This window comes from Tetrao urogallus, assembly GCF_951394365.1.
Source record: "Tetrao urogallus genome assembly, chromosome: 2".
In the NCBI taxonomy this organism is placed as follows: Eukaryota; Metazoa; Chordata; class Aves; order Galliformes; family Phasianidae; genus Tetrao; species Tetrao urogallus.
In genome coordinates, this window is record NC_136814.1 from 103354013 (window position 1) to 103369559 (window position 15547).

The 15547-nt window shown below is 67.4% G+C and overlaps 3 protein-coding genes across 3 annotated transcripts; 1 reads left to right on the forward strand and 2 right to left on the reverse strand.

Moving 5' to 3' along the window:
* Positions 1 to 144: 144 nt before the first annotated feature.
* EMILIN1 (elastin microfibril interfacer 1) lies at positions 145 to 5000 on the reverse strand (the record flags this gene model as incomplete). Its single annotated transcript, XM_079532740.1, has 7 exons — positions 145 to 470; positions 592 to 726; positions 798 to 815; positions 900 to 1007; positions 1433 to 2964; positions 3343 to 3468; positions 4873 to 5000. The coding sequence occupies 7 exons, from the start codon at positions 4998 to 5000 to the stop codon at positions 145 to 147; spliced, it is 2373 nt and encodes a 790-aa protein (XP_079388866.1).
* Positions 5001 to 5790: 790 nt separating this feature from the next.
* Positions 5791 to 6674, forward strand: OST4 (oligosaccharyltransferase complex subunit 4, non-catalytic). The gene is made up of 3 exons (XM_079549976.1): positions 5791 to 5835; positions 5947 to 6088; positions 6577 to 6674. The coding sequence occupies exon 2, from the start codon at positions 5948 to 5950 to the stop codon at positions 6059 to 6061; it is 114 nt and encodes a 37-aa protein (XP_079406102.1). The 5' UTR covers positions 5791 to 5835; position 5947; the 3' UTR covers positions 6062 to 6088; positions 6577 to 6674.
* A 52-nt stretch (positions 6675 to 6726) lies between these two features.
* On the reverse strand, positions 6727 to 15184 carry AGBL5 (AGBL carboxypeptidase 5; the record flags this gene model as incomplete). Its single annotated transcript, XM_079532609.1, has 13 exons — positions 6727 to 7366; positions 7474 to 7520; positions 7655 to 7773; positions 9986 to 10155; positions 10236 to 10423; positions 10494 to 10629; positions 12653 to 12822; positions 13064 to 13538; positions 13640 to 13818; positions 13936 to 14113; positions 14480 to 14646; positions 14734 to 14905; positions 14994 to 15184. 13 exons carry the CDS (start codon positions 15182 to 15184, stop codon positions 6727 to 6729), a joined length of 2832 nt encoding a protein of 943 aa, XP_079388735.1.
* Positions 15185 to 15547: the final 363 nt, after the last annotated feature.

The window sequence follows — 15547 nt, forward strand, 5'->3', positions numbered from 1 at the left end:
AAACCCGGTGTCGCATCTTTATTGGGCGGGATGGGGGTGGGGGGTGGGAAGGGAGGGAGGCGCAGGGCAGGTGGCAGCGTGGGCACGGGGACGGGGGGTGCCGATAAATAACGGGGTGTGGGGGGGTCTGCGTGGCGGGGGTCCTTACAGGGTGTCGTAGAGCAGCGCAGCGCTGAACACGGTGAGGGGTTCGTCGGGCGCGTGGGCCAACCGCCCCGCCACCAGATCGACGCACAGCGTCTCGCCTGCCTCCAGCGGCACGATGAGGCTGAAGACCCCCAGCGAGCCAGGGCTGGGCTGCAGCTCGGCTATGGGCTGGTTCTCCAGGCCCTCGGGCTGGAAGCCCCCCGAGTCCAGGCGCGCGATGCCCTGGTTGGAACGCGACAGCACCGCCTCCAGCTTCTCACCCTTGTGCCCCGTCAACACCGCGCTCACCAGGTAGCGCCCGCTCACCGGCGCCGTGAAGGTCCCTGGGGGGCGATGGCAGTGAATGGCGGTCCCCACGGTGCCACAGGGATGAGATCAGCCCCGTGGCCTTAATACGCTCCTTAACTCCCCCTCGCAAGCCCATCCTCGCCCCTCCTCACTCACCCGTCTCGGGGTCGTAGGCTCCGCCGTCGTTGAGCAGCACCCTGTCGAAGGGCACGGTGCCCGGCTCCGTGCGCTGCGTGCTCAGGGCGGCCGAGAAGGCGATGTGGGGCACAGAGCCCGGCTCCCCCACCGGGCCTGGGCACTGTGTCAGTACGGGGCCCTCAGTGCTTTCCATCCCCCTTCCCCCCCACCCCATGCCCCCGTACCTCTCTCTCCTGGCAGACCTGTAAGAGAAGGGATAGAATGGCACTGTGGGCACAGCCACACCAGCACTGGGCTCCGAGGCCATGGGGGCTGCTACTACCTACCTGGGGCACCCACGGGGCCCTGCTCTCCATCCTTGCCAGGGGGCCCGGAGGGGCCAGAAGGGCCCATCTCCCCTGGGGGGCCCATGGGGCCAGGGGGCCCTGGGGGCCCTGGGGAAAATGGAGAGTGTTAGGGACCTTCATTCCCATTAAGTGCCCCCACACACCACACCCTTTGTCCCCACTGCTCGTGTTCCACACACCCCACACTCACAGGCCTCAGCTACTCATCGCCGTGCTCTCACATGCCTCTATTCCCGATGCCCCATAGCCATGCCCCCATCCCTCAGCCCCACGGCCACGAGCTCTGCAACCGTTTCCACATTCCGTCCTCAAAACCATAAACCCCCACTCGCGACACAGCCCCACTTTCCCTAAACCCGCCTCCTTCACCTCCTTTTCCCCATCCCGGGGCCCACCTCTTCCCTCCTTACATCCCCATTCCCCCATCCCCGCATCCCTTTTCCTCCCTCCCTCATCCACGCCCTCTCTCCCACCCTTCCCGCAGCCCCTCCCCCCGCAACCCCCGCACCCACCGGCCGTCTGCTGCCTCCCTCCGCCGAACACCTCGCTGCGCAGCTGCTGCACGCTGCCGTCGAGAGCCGCGAACCGACGCGAGAGCTGCGCCTGCAGCTTCTCCAGCAGCGCCTCGTGGGTACGGCCGGTGCCGTTCAGCTCCCGCACCGCCCCCCACAGCCCCGCCACGTGCCGGCTCAGCCCCTCCCGCACGGCCCGCAGCCCCCCGGCCACCGCCTCCAACTGCTCGCAGACTCCCTCCAGTTTGGCCACGCGCGGTTCCAGCGCCTCCCCGCACTCCACCGCGCTCTCCCCGCGTTCCTCGCTCCGCGTCGCGCGTTCGGCCGCTTCTGCCACGAGGCGGTCCAGCTCGGCGGTGAGGCTCTGCCGGGCGGCGCTCAGGTCCCGCAGCCTCGCGTCGTGCTCCTCGGCGGTGTCCTGCAGGCCCCGCACGGTGCCGTTCAGCGCCCCGAAAGCCAGCAGCGCGTCCGCCAACTCCGCCCGCAGCTCCCGCAGCTCCCAAGGCGCGGCGCCGCCTCCGAACACGCTGAAGCCTTCCAGCGGCTCCTCCTCGTCGCCGAGGTCGGCTGGCTCCCGCAGCCGCGCTTCGTGCTCCCGCAGCCGCCCCTCCAGGCCTTCCAGCGCGCGGCTCAGGTTGGCGACGCGGCCCCGGAGCGACGGATCCCCGTCGGGCGGCCCGGCGGCGCGGGACGCGTTCAGCCGCCCCTCCAGCTCCGTCAGCCGCCGCGCCAGCGCCGGGCCCGGTCCCTGCCCCACTCCTCGTGCCGTCTCCAGCGCTCCCACGCGGCGCTCCAGCTCGGCCGTGCGCCGGAGCAGCTCGTCGAGGGGCGCGGGTGGAGCCAGGCGGGCGCTCAGGGCGCTCACGTGCTGCTGCACCGTCTCCACAGCGTCGCGGTTGCGCTGGTCCACTGAGCCCACCAACTTCTCCAGCGCCCGCATGCGCTCGCGGTCCTCCGCCTGCTGCCTCCGCAGCCCCTCGGTGCCGGCCGCGCACGCCGCGCACATCTCCCGCAGCCGCTCCTCCTCCTCCGGCGACGTGACCCCCCCCGGGACCCCCTCTCCGCCGGCGCCGTCCCGCGCAGCCTCCAGGCGCTGCAGCCGCTGCTGGATGTGGACGAGAGCTTCCCGAACGTCGGGGGGAGCGGCGTCGGCCGGGGGGGTCCCGCCGTCGGCCCCGCGGCGCGCGTCCCGCAGCTGCTTCTGCTGCTCCTCCAGCTGCCGGCTCAGCCGCTGCACCGCGTCCTCCAGCCGCCTCACCTTCTCTGCCTCGTCCGGGCTCCGCGGGGCCGCCGCACCCCCACGCCCCCCCCCTCCCCCGCCGCCCTCGCCCCCCAGCCCGCTCAGCGCGCTGCCGAAACCGGAGAGCGTGGGGCGGCCGGGCCGGGGCCGGGGGTGAGCGGTGGGTTGAGGGGAGCCCGGCTGCGGCCCCTCGGAGCAGTCCTCCCCCGAGTAGCCCTGGCAGCACCGCCACTCCAGGTCCGACACCGTCTTCTGGGCCACTTTGTAACGGGGCCGCAGGAAGCTGCGGTACCTGCGGGCAGAGCGGTGCGGGGTCCTGCGGCCGCTCGTACCATCCCACCCCAGCGCCGGTCTGCGGCTCCGGGCTGGGAGGAACGAGATGCTACGCGTGGCTACGAGGCTGTCGCGCAGCCGGACGCGTTGCCGCCACCCATCGCCTCCCCCCCGTGCGGTCTGGAAACCCCCCCTCACATTCCACGGCTGCCCCATTAGCACGGGCGGTGCTCCCCGAGCCCCCGCATCGGTGCGGTCCGGGAAGAGCCGGGTCGGGGCAGGTCAGGCGCCGCTGCGACCGCATTCTTGCGAAAAAGTAAACAGCGCTCCCAGAGCGGATAAACACGGCGGCCGGCCCCGAGCCCCCCTCCTTCCCTCCCAGGCCCGCGGCACTCACGCCAGGACGCGGGGACACTGCAGCTGCCCCCAGGCGCACGGCTGGAAGTCGGCCTTAACGAAGCTCTCCACGCCGTCCTCCACCACGCAGCTCACCGTGCGCGTCACCACGAAGGCGCACCAGTTCCTGCGGGGAGGCGGTCGGCAGCGTAACGGCACCCTCGGGCTCTGCACCCCTCCCGCCGCCTCCCCTTACCCTCCCCCCTCCCCGGTAGCACCGTCACGGCCCGGTGCTGCGGGTTAATGGGCCGCATCCCGTCCCGCCGACGCCCTCTCCCGCCGGTGCCCGCTCCGCAGTCCCGGAGCGCACCGCAGCCGCGCTCGCGGCCTCGCGCGGGGATTGGGATGGGGAGGCAGAGAAGCCCGTCCCCGAGGTGCCCCCAGGTGAAGCCGCGGCGCTGCGGGGACCCCGCTGACGGAACACACAGCCGCGCGGTGCGGGCATCCCCCGGTGCCATCCCGCATCGGGGTTCTGCCGCCCCGCGGCCGACTCTCAGGGGCTCATCTCACCCCGGAGCCCATAAGCGAGGGGCAAAGCCCCCGCCCCATCCGCCCCCGACGGCACACAGCCGGGATGAGACCCGCGCCCCCGCCCCATCCCACTCGAGCGGTGAGGAGGGGCTCGGCCCCCCACCCCCTCCCCGCCCAGGCTCCGGGCAGGGCCCCCCGCCCGTCCCCCGCCGCAAGACCCCGGCCCGGCCCCGCGCTGCGCACAGCCATATATGGTCCGAGCCCTGAGCGGCCCCCCCGCCCCCCCCGGGCCGCCCCACAGCCCCGCGGCCGTTCCCGGCAGTCCGGCTGGTTCCCCTCAGCCCGCGGCCGGATTCCAGCTCCTCCCCGGGGGCCGCTGGGAATTCCTGCGCCGAGGGCCCCCCCCCCCCCCCGCTTCCCCCGCACCTCCCCCCCATCCCGGGCCGACGCCGCCCGCGGAGCTGTGCCCGCACCCCGGAGCGGTGGGGACGGGCGCAGTACCCGCACCGCGAGGATGGCGCTCCGCGTCACGCAACCGCGGGCACGGGTCGCGGTGTACCCCCGGGACCCCCGGCCGCGGCCTCACGGCCGCAGGTGAATGCCCCCCGGGGCGATGCGGGGCTGGGAAGGCCGAGCCCGCGTTCCCCTTCCCCGGCTCAGCCCTGCGGCGATATCCCACGCGGAACGGGGTCCCGCATGCCCCGCTCATCCGAGGGGCCGGCGCCGGACCGCGCTGCAGTCCCCCCACCCACTCCCGCACGGCTCCGCTGCTGCGGTGCTGATGTGGCTGCGGTGAGCGGAGGACCGCAGCTCCGCACCACCGGACCCCGCAGCAGCCCCACCGCCCGCACGGGGATCCCGCGGTGCGGCGCGAGGATGGGACCTCCCGGCGTCCCGCATCCGGCGGTGGGCCAACCCCGCCGAGCTCCCGCACACCGCTCCCCTCAGCCCGCAGCCCCCGCCCCGCGCCCTACACGTGCTCCTCCGCTGCCGGAGGACCGCGCCGAGCCCCGCACCGCCCCGCAGCCGTCGGAGCGGCGCCGCGCGGGACGGGTCCTACCTGTGCCTGCTGGCGGCCCGCGCGGGGCCGTGCGGGGCGGCCCCGCCGGTGTAGAGGCTGTAGCGCGGGGGGAAGTTGGCGGCCAGGGCCTGGGCGGCCACGAGCCACGGCCACAGCCACGGGGCCATGCCGTCCCGTCCCGTCCGGTCCCGTCCCGTCCCTCGGCTCTGCCCCGCGCTCCGCTCGGCGCTCCCCTCCCCTCGGCCAACCCCCGCCGCGGGGCCGCCCCGCCGCAGCCGCCCGACGGCGTCCCCGGGGCCCCCCGCTTCCTGCCCGCCCCGCGCCGCCGCTCCGCCGGGCACCGCGCGCCGCCCCCGCCCCCGCCGCCACCGCTGCCGCCGCACATCTGCTCCTCGTTAGGGCCCGGCGGGGGGGGCGAGGGGCCGGGCAGGGGGCAGCGCGCGGCTCTCGGCTCCGGGCGGCTCCGCACCGCACCGCACCGCCCCGCGGGGGTGTCCCGCACCGCGGGGACGTGGCACCGCTCGGCGGGCTCTCCTCCCGCCCCCCCCCCCTCTGCCCCCCGCCCCCCTCCGCGCCGCGCGGTGCCACGTCCCCGCGGTGACCCCGCCATGACGTCACCGGCGGCCCCGGCCCCGCCGTGACACCGCGCTGCCCCCGGGCGCCGGCTGACCGTGACGTCACGCCTCGCCCCCCCCGACCCCGCGGTGACGTCACGGCTCGGGGCGCGGAGCCCCGCGGCTGGAGGCGCCCCCCGGCCCCGCCCAGCCCCGCGCTATATTTGGCTGCCGCCGCCCGTCGGGGCGAGGCCCGCGTGGGACGCTGCTGGCTGCGCGCCCGCGGCCGTGACGTCACGGCGGAGTAGTGACGTCACGAGACCGGCGCTCCATCGCGCCCCGCCCCCCGCTCTCCCGCCGTGCCCCGCGGCCGGAAGTGGCGGCCGGAAGTGGCGCGGGGCGCGCGGAGACGTGGAAGCGGCGGCGGAGCGGAGCGGAGAGGCATCGCGTGAGCGGCGGGAGGGGAAGGCCCGGGGGCGGGTTGTGGGCTCCGGTACCGGATGGGGGGGTCGGGGCCCGATGCCCGGATGGGATCCCGCATCCATGCCGCTGCCCGCAGGATGGTGACGGACGTGCAGCTCGCCATCTTCGCAAACATGCTGGGCGTGTCGCTCTTCCTGCTCGTCGTGCTCTACCACTACGTGGCCGTTAACAACCCCAAGCGGCAGGAGTGAAACGGGAGCGAGCCCCGAGCGGCACCGGTACTGCGGCGCCCCCGCCCTGGTCCCCGTCCCCTCCCTGATCCCCGGCCTTCCCCTCGCCCTTCTCCCCGTCCCTATCTCCATCTTCATCGCCACCCTTGTCTCCCTTCCGGTCCCCAGTCCCGTCCCTTGTTCCCATCCCAATTCCCGTCGTGGTCACCGCATCCTGATCCCTGCTCACCTCGTCATCTTTGTTCTCATCCATGCTGTCCCCATCCCTGTCACACATGCCCCCATCTTGTCCTTGTCTCCACCCTGTCTCCATCCCTATCTCCATTGTGTCCCCGTTCCAATCGCACACCTTTTCTTTGTCACCATCTTCATCCCCATTCTCATCCTGATCCTCCCTTTATCCCCATCCTGGTGCCCAGCCTTGTCCCCATCCTCATCCCGTCCCTATTCCTGTCACACATGCTCCCATCTTGTCCTCATCCCATCCCCATCCTTATTCCTGTGCCACCCTTGCTTACAGTGCTCTTTCTCCACAGGCCTGCACTGCACAGAGCTGCACCACACAGAGCAGCACCGCACCATGGCGGCTGTGGAATCCCCCCCCTGCCCTCACCCCGTGACACCCCTCACCACCGTGCCGTCTCTGACTGGGCTTTGACAGAAACACGACATGAGACAAAACCGTGTTATGTAAAAATGCCTCGGGGCCTCGGGGCTGAGCAGGGCGGCCCCCAACCCCGTGCACGGCACCGAATGCAGCGCTGCTGGCGGCTGCGGCTTCGCCGTGCGGTGGCTCTCAGGTTGGGCACACAGCCGTGGCACGTGCGGGTCCGGTGCCTGTGGCCACGCTCAGGCCTCAGCACAGAAGGAGAAGAGCTGCCGGTAGGAGCGCAGCACGGGGCGGGCGGCAGTGAGGCTGGGTGGGCACTGCAAAGCAGGACAGGGGGTGGGGGGAGGCCAGAGATGGAGGCCCCCGCACGTGCCACGTTCCCCTGCCACCCCCTGGGCTGTACCTGGGGGCGCAGACCCTCGCCCAGCAGCTGCTCCACGCTGGGTGCCCTGCTGCCAGAGACTGGGGTCTCCAGGCAGGGTGCTGGACGTACAGGGAGTGGGGTTGGGGCTGGTGCTGCATTGCTGCCCTCCTGTACCAGGGCAGTCGGGACAGCACTGTCTGGGGTAGACTGCGTGGTGCAGAGGGCAGCATAGCTGTGTGTCGGGGCTTGGAGGGCTGTAGAGCTGCTGGAGCTGAGCACAGGCAAGCTCAGGGCTGCTGCCGCCTTCCTCCGTACTGGGATCCTGCTGGGGCGGGTGGTGAGCCCCCCCAGGCTGCAGGGAACCGCACAGGATAGTGAGGGCTTAGTGGTGCACCGGGCCTGGGATGGGGATGGGGTTCCTGTGGGCTGGATCAGCGCCATGGCCATGCCAGCACCTACCCGGGCTGCTCCAGAGCCCTCCTGGCATTCAGCTTCTTTGGGAACACCTGCAGGGAACAGAGCAGAACATTAGGGCCCGTCCCTTTCCAGTGCAACCGTGGCTGTGCCATGCTCCAGCCCCACATCCTTCAGACCCCCAGAGAAGTGGCCAGGCCCCGGCTCCCCCTTTGCACAGCCATACCTGAAGCAGCACGGTGCTGTGCGCAGCCCCCGGCTTGCTGCCACCACGGTGCGGAGCCTCCCGCAGTCTGCAGCTGGCACCCAACGCTGACTCCACACAGGCACCTGCTGGCAGGAACCCTGTGGGACAAAGGAGACGGCTCATTGCAGAGAGCTACATGAGGTGCTGCACGGCACTGAGGCCAGATCCCCCCCCTGCCGCACAAAGAGCGTGAGGCAAGCACAGATCCCCCGGCACGAGGCACAGGCATGGCTTTGGCACAGGATCAGCCCCTGTGCCTGGAGGACTTTTTGGCAGCAGAGCCGGACTGGCTGCTGCCAAAGCTTTAGCAGCTGCTGGAACGCCAGCAGCGGGAGGGCGGTAACCAGCACGGCACAGCTAATGGGAAACAGGATGCTGGAGTGAGAATAAAGAGCTACAGCCACGCGGCCCTGCACCACAGGGACAGACTGTGGCCGCAGACAAAGCCCTGAGCCTGCGCTGCATGTCGGCAGGCATGATGGAGGAGGGCTGCTAATGAGTGCCTGCAGGGGACAGAGGATGAGCAGCAACAGCAGTGCTGAAGTCTGCAGGATGCAGCTCCTGAGATAAGAGGTGGGCTGGCCCTGGGAGCTGGGGAAAAGGAAACAGCACGGGGACTCTGAAGATGGCACAGAAAGCTGAGGAAGCAGGAAGCCTGAGCGAGAATAGGCCCTACGCTGTGTGGGTCTCTGTGCAGCTAGAGGGGAGTTCTGGGTGTGCAGCAGCCAAACCCCACGTGCTGGTGCTCAGGGACAATGGCAGCAAGCAGCAGTACTCAACCTTGGGTTCAGCACAGCACCAGAGAGCTCTGAAATGAGGTCCCCTCAAGTCCAGCTGGACCAGAGCAGGAGCTCCTCATCTGGCTCTGAGGAGGCAGCTGAGGAGGGGATGAGCCTGCTTGGGGTCAGGGCCAGTGGCGCAGGATGTCCCTGTAACTTGTGGCACAGGACAGGCAGTGCAGCCAGGCTTGAGCCCTGACCCCCAGCATCCTGTGCAGGCGGCAGCGTCTGGCCTCTTTCCGCGCAGCACGCAGCTGTGTGCACAGGAAGGGGATGTGCCAGGGCAGCAGCCTCATCCCGTGCTGCCCCAAACCACTGCATCTGAGTGCTGTTTTCCAGCTGCATGGGGAAGGAAAAGGGAGCGGCAGCATCTCAGTACCACAAGGGGATGGCAGAGAGGAGGGTGGATGGTGAGGGGCTGACATGGCACAGCCAAGGGGTCGGGCAGCCTACAGCCACGCTTCCAACAGATGCTACACAAACACCGAAGCCGCACTGTGGCTGGAATGGTGCCCTGCTGCCAGCATGCTGGAGCTGCTGCATAATGCCACCATCCCTGCCCCAAGAGCAGGGCAGCCGAGCCCCCCCAGCGTCCCCCCGCCGTCGTGCTGGCTCTGGAGCCCTGCAGGCTGCTGCGGGCGGGCAGTGTGCGCACGGCAGAAGGAACAGACGCCACAACGTGCCCACGGGAACACAAACCTTTTATTTCCTCCCTGCTGTGCTCTCGAGGCAGAGGAGAACCACTACAGAACACCAGGAAGCAACAACCATGGAGGAGGAAGCAATGCGTGCAACACACGCGAAGCACAGGGACACACCGACACTCAGAAACACGGCGGCACAAAGCCTGGACCCGAGCACAGCTCCACGCACACCCAGCAGCACCCGCAGCCCTCCGCTCTGAGCCCCACTGCTGGGGCTGCAGCCAAGCTCTGCTGTACTGCACACTGCTGCAGCCTTCCTGCAGCACTGCGGCTGTGCCCACCTCTGAGCAGCACCCTGCAGTGAAGGGTACGGCCACCGCCTTGCTGTGTCACCATGTGGCAGGGCTGTGGCTGTGCCTCCCAGGTGTACGGGCAGCTTGGCATGCGCCCGCAGCACCCTCAGCCACTGCCTGGGGTACAGAAAGGCACTTTGGTGTATCCCCAGGAACGATCTGGGTGGCAGAGGCTGCGGGGTAGGAGGTTTTCACACTGCTCTGCCCTCCACACAGTGATGCTTCAAGCCCAGGGCACGGCAGGGCCGTGGCAGTGGGCAGCGAGCATGGCCCAGATGTGGGGCTGGGCGCTGTGCTGGCCCTGCAGCCCCATAGGATGCTGCCATCAGGGGTCTCTTGCCACATGTCCAGGGCCCTTCCGAGAGGACGGGGCGGCCGCTCTCACACACAATTCTTCCACACAAACCCACTTTTGTCACATCAAACCGAAGCGTTACGCCGTCACCGAGCGCTCCTCGAGTCAGGGCCGCGGCTCAGCGCAGCAGCTCGGCAGGCACTGCAACATGTGTGCGAGCAGCCACCAGCCCGCCTTACCTCGGAGCGGTGCCGGGGGTTGCGTGTCACCCTTCTGCGGGCCTGGAGCATCCACAGCAGCACCTGGGAAGCTGGGCGAGGCTCTGACGCGGGGCGAGTCCTGCTGGCTGCCATGGCTGAAGCTGCGCACGCGGGACAGGGCGCTCTCTGAAGCTGAGGTCGGGAGCCCGCTGCCAGGGGAGGAGAAGCGGACCTCAGTGTGAGCCGGTGGCTCGGCCCTGCCCTCACAGTACAACTCCCCGACCCTCACCCGGCACTCCTGGGGGGGCTGCGGCCTTCTCTCTTCCGCACGCAGGCTCCGTTGCCCCGTGTGCCACGCACGTGCTTCAGCATCCAGGCCCGCAGGTTGCTGAGGCAGCTGTGCTCCGACAGCACGATGCGCGGCCACGGGTTGCACTCTGCCATGTCCAGTGCAGCCACGGCCAGCGCCCTACCGACCTGCAGGGTGAGGGGAGGCAGTGAGACGTGGCCCCATCGTGCGGCCCCACTGCCCCGCGGCGGCTCTTACCTGCTCAAACAGCTCCACGGTGTATTTGGAGGGGAAGGAGGGTGGTGGCGGGGGGCTGGCGCGCCCGTTGTCGTGGCAGGCCAGAGGGATGCTGTTCACCGAGCGGCCCGTGTTGTAATTGCACTCCAGTGTGTAGCTGTGGGACAGAAGGGAACGCAGCCGTTAGTAACGATGGCCACAACACAGGAGCTGGGATGCCTATGGAAGAGAGTGAAGCAGACAGCATGAGCACGGCCCTGGGATGGGGAGAGACTTCAGCATCCATACAGGGGAGGCCTCGGGCCTCAGCCAGGACAGGAGGGCTCCAGGAGGTGGTTTGTTCTGCTCAACGACAGGTCAGCAGATATGAAAAACCACAGGCAAACAGCAGGGCTGGGGGTGGGCACAGGGCTCCTGACACAACACAGAGGAATTCTCTCCTTCCATGCAGCTTTGAGCTTATTGCACCACAGGGAGCAGCGATGCAAACACAAATCCCAGACTTCAGCAAACAATTGTGGCACTTCCTCCTCCTCCTCTGTGCCCCAGGGGCAGCACATGGGGCCTCCCCTGACAGAATCATACACCTGTTAGGGTTGGAAAAGAGCTGCAAGATCAAGGACCGTCAGCCTGACCTCCCATGTGCCACCATTACGCCACGTCCCTCTACACCAGTGCTGTTGTGCCACTCTCTGCTGCTCCAATCTCTGCTGTAAGGAGGTCATGGCTATGTTTCCTTTTTGAGCAGGTACAGAGGAATGAGCGTGGCTCTTCTCATAGCAGGGAACAAAATGACTTGATGGTGAGGCTCCCAGCCAATCATAGACTGGCCTGGGTTGAAAAGGACCACAGTGCTCATCCACTTCCAACCCCCTGCTGTGTGCAGGGTCACCAACCAGCAGCCCAGGCTGCCCAGAGCCACATCCAGCCTGGCCTTGAATGCCTGCAGGGCTGGGGCATCCACAGCCTCCTTGGGCAACCTGTTCCAGTGCCTCACCACCCTCTGGGGGAAAAACTTCCTCCTAACATCCAACCTAAACCTCCCCTGTCTCAGTTTAAAACCATTCCCCCTTGTCCTATCACCATCCACCCTCACAAACAGCCGTTCTCCCTCTTGTTTATATGCTCCCTTCAAGTATTGGAAGGCCACGAGGTCTCCCTGGAGCTTTCTCTTTTCCAAGCCAAACAAATCCAGTTCCCTGAACCTATCTTCATAGTGCTTTCCTTCATCCTCTGCCTCACTCTATATTCTCAAGAAGCCTGCAAGAACTTTTCCATTTGCCATGTTATTGTTCTTTGTTTCAACAGTCAACCTTTCTCTGCCCTCAGCGTTTCCAAGCTGCATGTAGAAGTAATGGCTTTTCAGATCAATGATTAACGTGGCCACAGGCAGTACTCTTTGTATCTCGGGTACAGGAAATTAATTCATGCTCAGGAGCGACCGAGAAAAATAACTGTGATATGAACACTCAGTGAGCACTGCTTCTGTGCCAGGAGAAGTCACTGCTCTCTAAGGGTGCTGGGGAACGCCTTCCTGGGACAAGTGCAGAGGATTGGTGGGCTGCCCCAGGTGATGCACTAGCTGAGAAAGGTTCATTAGCTATCATACGTGGGAACTGGGGGATCTGCTAAGGAGATGTTGCACAACTGACTTCTTACTGCCCTTCCCTGGTGGTTCCCAGCAGCCCTCCCTCTGTTCCCAGCAACCACAAGAGAAACAGTCCAAAAATATCACATTGCTGCCAAACAGAGGCATGCAGCTGCTACAGAGCAGAAGAATGCCCTCAGCTTGCATACCACAGCAATCTCGTGCGTGAGATCTGCAAAACTGAACCTCTACAATGAGTTTCAATCACAGCTAAATGCAAACATGTCCATTTGGGAAAGTGCTCTCTGTCTGGAAAGCGGCAAACATGCACTGCAAGTGCTTGGACAAGAACTGAGTGACCTCTGTGGTTCTTCCCAGCCGAAGCCACGCTATAGAAAGTCAGAAGAGCTGCAGGAGCGTCAGAGAGGCAAGGAGAAAAAGCAGAGAGGATGCGGGCAGGATGCACCTGCATTGTGTCGGCGCTCCCACATCTGCCTCCAGCAAACCCAGCTCTTTGCCTGGGCCTGGACCAGATCCATCTGCTGGCTGACACTGGTTGGTGCAGTGCAGCGTGATGCGGAGCTCTGCCTACCTGTGGATGATGCCCAGCGCTTTGTAGATGGCCACACGCCCACTGCCCTCCTTGGACTGCCCGTCCCGCTTGTCTTTGGCATACATATTCTTCTCTGAGAAGTTGCAGCCCGTGAAGTCAAAGTGAGGTGAGTTCAAGGAGATGAGCTTAGGGAACAGCATGTTCTCCACCTGCGGCGCAGAGGGCAGGAGGTGATGCTGTGTCCCAGCAACACCCCTGGGATGCTGCAGGGCAAGCATCCCCTGCCCACAGCCAGCAGCAGGCACGGCTCACCACACTGCCCTCATCCTTTATGGGGCACAGGGGCAGCTCCCATCCTTCCCACGCCAGGGCGAGGACCGGCTACAAGTCCCAGCGCCGTGAGACCACAGCAGTGAGACCACAGCCCCGAGGCAGAGCTCCTAACCTCACCTGATCGTTCTCATCGCTGAAGCTGTTCCCATACATGAAGCAGCCACGCTTGGAGGCGTGCCCGTGCAGGTCGACATAGTAGGCCAGCCCGCTGTGCTGGGGCAGGATGGCTTCGGGAAGCGGCAGCGGCTGCCCAGCTTCCTCCTCACAGCGCCGTGCAGGGAGGATCAGGTCCACCTGGGGTTTCTGAGAAGGGTCGAGGCCCTGACTCCAAGTGCTGGAAGCATTGCGGAGGTTGTTGGTTTTCTCCAGCTCCGACAGCGCCGCCTCTGGGACGGAATGGTTGGAAGATCTGGTGCTGAGCACACCGGTGCTGAGCGGCGAGACGTAGGTCCTCCAGTCGGGGCTGCCCGGCAGCACACGGCTGTGCACGTGGTGGTACAGCAGCACTGCTTTGGCCCCGTACACGGCGGGGTGCAGCTCGGCATCGGGGTTGAGGTACTGTCGGTTCAGGTTGACCCCACGCGAGTCAGTCCTGCAAAGGGCCACGTTGCGTTGAGCCCTGAGCCCGTCAGCACAGCTCCTCCTGCAAACAGCTGGGCTGTATGAACCCCAGAGTGAGAGAGAGCCGCTCACCGGTAGTGACCTCGCACCACTCCGTCTGGGTTCAGCATGGGAATGAGCTTAAAGACGAACATGCGACGCAGCATCTGGGCACGGGGGTCCTCCTCACGCAGGATGAAGTGCAGGAAGCCATTAAAGACGAAGCTGGAGGGCGTCTCACCGGGGTGCACGCGGCTGCTCAGGAAGAACACCTGGGGGCGAGCAGAAGCGTGACAGGCAGCGCTCCCACCCAGGCCCCGTGTAGCTCCGATGCTGAGCCCCCATTTGGGGTGGCAGGCACGCTCTGGGGTCCCCGAGCAGCTGCTCACCCTCTTGCCTGTGAAGCAGCGCGGCCGTGGCGTGGCCGTGTCTGGGAAGAGCTTGTCGAGCCGCGGCTCACGCCGCTCCTGCATGCCGTGGCAGGAGGTGACGGTCAGCAGGTCGACGCGCAGCTTGTCCAGGGAGTGGCACAGCAGCTCCCGGTGGTAATAGACTGAGTCCAGGGGGCTGTGGGGAGAGGGGCGAGCTCAGGGGACGTCGGCCCAAGTCCTCACCGCTGGGCTTTCGGGGCCGGCCGTCACAACTTGCAGCTGAGCCTCGCTGGGACGGGAATCAGAATCAGAGCGGCGAAACCGAGACAAGCAAACCTTCCCGCAGGCAGGAAGCAGAAAGGAAGCGAGGCTCTGCCCGGCACAGCGCTCAGCCCTCTGAGAACCCCTTCTCCTTTCCAAGGGAAGCGGTTCCAGCCCAGCCCCTCCCAGAAGCGAAGCTCCGAGCCACAGGGCTCGGCCCTCGGCCCCCCAGCCTTCCCTGCAAGCACATGCAGGGCAGCGCGAGCCGGGAGCAGGGAGCGCCGGTGCCCCATCCCTGCACCTGCTGGGAGCCATGTGCCGGCACTCCTCAAAGCGGCTGTCCAGCTGCGCCAGCATCTCCTGGCACTCCGTGTAGGAGAAAGGGTAGCAGAAGGCAAAGTAGGTGGTGGTGCCGCGGTGCTCCAGGAAGCGGTGCACAAAGGACAGCACAAACTGGGCCTCCACCATCTGGGAGAGACACAAAGCGGAGCTGAGCGGGCAGCACGCAGCCATGCACAGCCGCTCCCGACCGCCCCAGCCGGGCCTTCCCCGCACCTGGAAGCAGGGCCGCTCGCGGACGCGCTCCCAGCGGGGCCGCCCGGGCACGGTGCGCACGAAGGGCGCCATGCCGTGCGCGTACAGCCGGCTCTGCCGGTTCATGTTGAGGATGTGCAGCTTGATCAGCTTCCCGGGCGCGCCGCCGCGCACGCTGAAGTAGAACCACGACCTGCGGAGGGCGGGCGCGGAGCTGCATGGAGCTGCGCGGAGCTGCACGGAGCTGCGCGGAGCTGCGCGGTGCCCCGCCCGCCCGTTACCTGTTGCCGTTCTCGTACTCGGTGTGCGCGCAGTCGGGCCGCGTCCACACGTTGAACTCGTAGTCGGCGGCGGGCAGCGCGGAGCCGCCGGGCGCGGCGGGGCCCTCGGGCGGCCCCACCTGCTCCACCCGCGCCAGGTTGCCAGAGTCGAAGCGGGAGCTGAAGAGCAGCCCGCCGCAGCGCACCTCCATGGCCGCCCCGCCGCCGCCGCCGCCGCTCCGCAGCAACGCGCCCGCCCGTTGGACACCGCCCCCCAGCAACGCGGCCGCCCATTGGACGGCGCCACGGCAACGGAGACGCGCGAGCCTGGGCCTCCCGCCATTGACCACGCCCCCTCCGGCTGGCCACCTCCCCGCCGCTCCCCCGTTCTCCGGCCGCCCGCCGCGCACACGCGCGCACCCACCCACACGCGAACAGCCGCGTACACACGGCGGAGCCCGCAGGCGCAGTGCGTGTAGGTACGCGCGGCTCCAGCAAAACTGGAGGATGCGGGCATCGATCCCGCTACCTCTCGCATGCTAAGCGAGCGCTCTACCATTTGAGCTAATCCCCCA